The 5,069-nt window shown below is 51.8% G+C and overlaps 1 protein-coding gene across 1 annotated transcript; it reads left to right on the forward strand.

The window, feature by feature from the left end:
- The first annotated feature begins 714 nt into the window (after window positions 1-714).
- LOC104847276 (uncharacterized) lies at window positions 715-4,678 on the forward strand. Its single transcript, XM_010602416.3, has 2 exons — window positions 715-2,514; window positions 2,760-4,678. The coding sequence occupies exons 1-2, from the start codon at window positions 2,430-2,432 to the stop codon at window positions 3,356-3,358; spliced, it is 684 nt and encodes a 227-aa protein (XP_010600718.2). The 5' UTR covers window positions 715-2,429; the 3' UTR covers window positions 3,359-4,678.
- Window positions 4,679-5,069: the final 391 nt, after the last annotated feature.

Genomic DNA, 5,069 nt, shown 5'->3' on the forward strand with positions numbered 1-5,069 from the left:
CCGTGTCTTGCTTATCTCATGGGTGTGTTCGCTCTGTGCACTGTCTCCAGCCGGGAAGGAGTGAGCTTGCACTAGATGTTCCCCTCTGAGTCAGGAGCAGAGCAGGCCTCACGCAGCACAGAGGGAACATCGCAGAGCCCTAGTGTTGGACAGTTCTGGGGGCTGGCCATGTGACTTTGAAGAGACACTAGACATCACCAAGCCTCTGTTTTCTCATCTGTGGAATGGGGTGTTTTGTGAGGACTCACTGGGACACTGCTCTTCCTCCAGGAAGATACCATGGTTACTTAGTTAACAAAATAACTTCAGGTTCCTAATGTTTGTAATCATCTCTCCACCTCCAACTGTGCTTGGAAAGCTGAGCCCTGTTTTCTGCTGAAGGCACTTGTGTCCCGCCTCCTGCCACAGGTCACTGAGGGAGAGGGAGAGCCTGGTCTGAGCTCTGGGCCTCCGACCCTCCTGGTGGTTCATGAGGCTGCCTCTGACAATATGTCCCTCCTCTGTCCCACCCCAGTGTGTCTGTGGTTCTGATGAGGGCCTGGATGAGGCCCAGGTGATGAAAACCTTCAGGGCAGGCCCACTGGAGAAGCTGGTGGACCACCTGGTGCTCACATTCCTAAAGGGTAACTTCTCCTACCTCAGAACCTTCCTGGGAACCTATAGAACCTATGCCACCACCCAGCAGGTCCTAGACCAGCTGCTCCAAAAGTGAGTGCCACGCCCCCCACAGCCCAGTGGAGACTCTGTCCCCTACCAGTTGTGAGTCTGCAGAATGTCACTTCACCACTCAGAGCCTGTTTGCTCCACTGAGAAGTGGGTTGGTAAAGGACAAATCAGCTAGAATTACTGTCAGGACCCCGTGGGACAAGCCATGGAAAGTGTGTACTGAAGCCTAGCTCTTTAGTAAAGCATTTTGGAGGGGCTGGGATGTTCACATTTATTATTTTCTTCTCCCCCATAAAGAAAATATCTGCCTCAGCCCTCACTCACCATGTGCCCTTGAGCAAACCTATTTCCCATTTGTAAGGGGGAGGTTGAGATTCCATTTAATGGGTCCTTGTCCTTGGTATTGCCAGAACGGGGATCTTGGAGGCTGGTAGAAGGGTCCCAGGATTCTCAGATACCTGGGAAGGTGCTGCTTGGGTTCACCCATTCACCAGTTTTCTACGAAGCCCCTACTGTTGCAGACACTGTTATAGGCACTTAGCATCGTTTAGTAGACAAAGCAGATAGGAAACCCTGCCCTCCTAGGCCTCCATTCTAGTCGGGGAGTCAGACAGGAACACCAGACATTTTAAGCAGGTAGTGTCCACAGTGCATTAGATGTGACACCCGCACGCCACCTCTAGGTATGGATGTAACCACCCGTATTCTGCCCAGGATGCTGAACCCCAAGACCAGCTGAAAGGCTGAGTGGACTTTGGGTGGACAAAGAGGGGCTCCTGTCTATTCAGAAGGGTGGAGGCTGTACGGGACCTGTGTCTGGATTGGGGCTGGGCAGATTCTGGACCTCACACATCTGGATTCCACTACAGGAATGAGTTTAGAAGCACCTCCTGCAGGAGATAGGCAGTCATAGAGAGCTAGGGGTGGAACCTGGGCATTCTGGGGAGCAGAGGGGAGGCTGGAGCCTCAGAGAGGCCCCTGAGAGAACCCATCCCCGCACAATCCCCTCACATTTCCACTTCCCCCCCCAATATTGGGGGCCCAAAATAGGAGATGCGGGGTGGGAGGGAGAGAAACCTGCTCCTGAATCTCGATCCCCAGTTGTGGATGCTCAGCTGCCATGTGGGGCCCCTGTCCCAGGGGAGAACAGTGTCCATGGGAGAAGAGACGATCATACGTGTGCAGAGAATCAGGCAGCATGCTGGTGCACACTCTCCAGAAGAGGGGCCTGAGGGCCTAGGCAGCTGGGGCAGGGGACGGCCTCCATGTGTCGCCCAGCATGAGATAATCCTGGAGCACTAGTGTGTGCCAGGCTGTGAGAAGAACATGCAGACACACATCTCCGTGCCCTTAGAGGGTTACTGTCCAGTGGGGAGAGGGCCAGCGGAGAGAAAGGGATGTAATTCAGGCTCCCCGAGGAGGGAGAGTTGGTCAGACCGTTGATGGAGAGCTCCCTGGGACGGAGGCTGTGTGCTAGCCCCCTGCTCAGTGACCAGGCCTGCCACTTTCAGGACAGCCAGAGGGTGTGATGCAGGGTGGTGCTGACCTTTGGAGGGATGGGCAGACATAAGCGCCCTTTGCAGGGGTGCCCTGGGAGGGCAGTGTGTCGGGAAAAGCCAGGCCTGAGACCCTGCTTTTCACCACCCACCCCTAGTGCCACCTCTTTTATCCTGCGCACAATGCTGAAGGAATACTCAGAGGATTTCAATCAGCCCCCATAATTCCCCTGCCTAAAGCTTGCGGTGGAGTATGTGCAGGTGAACATGCCAGGCTCACATCTGGAGCACCGTGCCCAACTTCTCTTGGCCCAGCTGGATCAAATGGAGGTCACTGAGACAGAGCTGGAGGGTGAGGAGGACTGGGCATGCCTGCATGTGAGCTTGTGAGGGGGACATGGGAAGACCACCAGAGGCTGGGGTTGACCTATAGCGCAGAGTAACCTCAGACCCTCCTCTGGTGGACCACAGTCTGGGAAGACTTCCTGGGGTGGAAATCTTGGGAATGGGCTTCTCTTGATGGCAGTGAGATGTTTTTCATCATTAGAAAGGCATGAGGAAAGGCAGTCATATTGGTGAACATTTCTCCTCTTGTAGCTCCAGAGCGAAGGCCAGGGCAAGTTGTAAAAGTAGCTCAAGATCCATCTTTGCCCCAAGAACTGGCTCCTGCACCATGTCCTGGGGTATATTCTGCTCCTGTACTGGCACCGGAGCTCCATAGCACACCACCTATTACATCCCCAGCTCCAGTACCGGCACCAGATGGAGAGCCAGCTGGAGGGGTGGGTCTGCATCCAGGGTCACCTCCAGAACTGGCTCCCACACCACTGGCTAATGTCAATCCTACTCCTGCTACAACACTGGAGCTCCATACCACACTAGCTATTTCATCACCAGTACCTGCACTGGAACCAGATGAAGAGCCAGCTGGAGGGTCAGAGTCTTATCCTGGGCCACCTTCAGAGGCAGCTCCTGGACCACTGGCTACTGTCAATCCTGCTCCTGCTCCAACACCAGGGCTCAATGTAGCCCAGGCCCTCCTCCAGCTCCATCACCAGCATCATATGGACAACAGGATGGAGAGGTGTATTCCCATCCTGGGCTACTTCCACAACCGGAACCTGGACCACCAGCTGATGTCGATCCTGCTCCTGCTCCAACACAGAAGCTCCGTGGAGCACCAAGTTGTTCCATGACGAGCTTCAGCTGTGGCAGCAGAGGGATAATCCCATGGACTTTCGGATTCTTAACCTGGGCCACCTGCACAGCCAGAGAATGGACAACCTGGTGATATGGATCCTGGTACTGAACGGACACTGAAACTCAATAGAGCATCACCAGCTCCAGCGCTGCCACCACATGGAGAGCTGGATTTTTACCCTGGGCGACTTCCAGAACACGTTGAAGGAAAACTTCATGAGTTACATTCTGTTCTTGCAGCAACATTGGAGCTGGATACATCAACAGGTCCTCCATCAGCAAGTTGAGCAGACAGAGAGCCTGCTGGAAGATCGGATTCTCTTCCTCGGCCAACACCATAATGGGCTCCTGGACCACTTGGTGAGGTTGATCATGCTCCTGGACTAACACTGGAGCTCCTTAGACCACCATCACGAGCTGCTTCACTGGCACCAGATGAAGAGCCAGCTGAAGGGTCAGAGTCTTATCCTGGGATACATCCAAAACCTGCTCCTGTACCACCTACTGATGTTGAACCCACTCTTGCACCAAAATCAAGCTTCACTGGCACAGGTCTTCCTTCTCCTTTTTCATCACCGACACTAGATGAAGGGCCAGCTGGAGGGGCGGATTTCCATCCTGGGCCACTTCCAACTGACTCCCAGATAAACAGCTGATATTGATCCAGCTCCTTTTCCGACACTGGAGCCCCATACACCGTTAAGTCCTCCATCTCCAGCTCAGTCTGGGGCACCAGAGGCCGAACTAGTTGCTGAACCTCCTCCACGGCAACTCCTTATTGACAACCAGGGGACATCTGCTCCAGAAGCAGACCCTTATTTCTCCTCACCTGAGTGGGTAGTTCTTGGTTTTGTTGTAGTATTTTCCCAGCTCAATTTATTCTGTATAGTTTATAGTATTTTAACTGGTAGATTTCTCATTAAAGTTTTGCTGTAACAGCTTGCAAGTGTGTAATATAGTGGCTTTATGTACTTTCACAATCCTATTCACCATCATCAGTATCTCCTTCAGAACATTTTCATCACCACTGTGATGGTTAATGTTATGTGTCGAGTTGGGTAGGCCATGGTTCTCAGGGGTTTGGCAGACATTATGTAATCATACTCCATTTTATAATCTGATGTGAGCAGCCAATCAGTTGGAAGAGGCATTTCCTTGGGAACGTGACCTGCAAATTAACACATTTTCTGGGGTATGCAGCCATTAATCTGGCCAATGTATTTTTCTCCATTCCTGTTTTGAAGGACCACCAGAAGCAGTTTGCCTTCAGCTGGCAAGGCCAGTAGTACACCTTCACTGTCTTATCTCAGAGGTATATCAACTCTCTAGCCCTATGTCATAATTTAATCCATAGGGAACTTTATTGCCCTTCATTTCCACAGTATGTCACACTGGTCCATTACATTGATGACATTATGCTGATTGGACATAGTAAGAAAGAAGTATCAATGACTCTGCAGTTACTGGTAGAATATTTGCCTGGTAGGAATTATTCCCAAAAAATTCAGTTGTCTTCCTCCTCAGTGAATTTCTAGGGCTCCAGTGGTGTGGGCATGTCAAGATGTTCCTTGTAAAGTGAAGGATAAGTTGATGTATCTGGCCTCTCCTACAACTAAAAAGAAGGCACAGCCCCTGCTGGACATCTTTGTATTTTGGAAGCAACATACCCCTCATTTGGGTGTGCTACTCCAGCCTATTTATCAAATG

This window comes from Loxodonta africana, chromosome 4 (genome assembly GCF_030014295.1).
Source record: "Loxodonta africana isolate mLoxAfr1 chromosome 4, mLoxAfr1.hap2, whole genome shotgun sequence".
Lineage (NCBI taxonomy): Eukaryota > Metazoa > Chordata > Mammalia > Proboscidea > Elephantidae > Loxodonta > Loxodonta africana.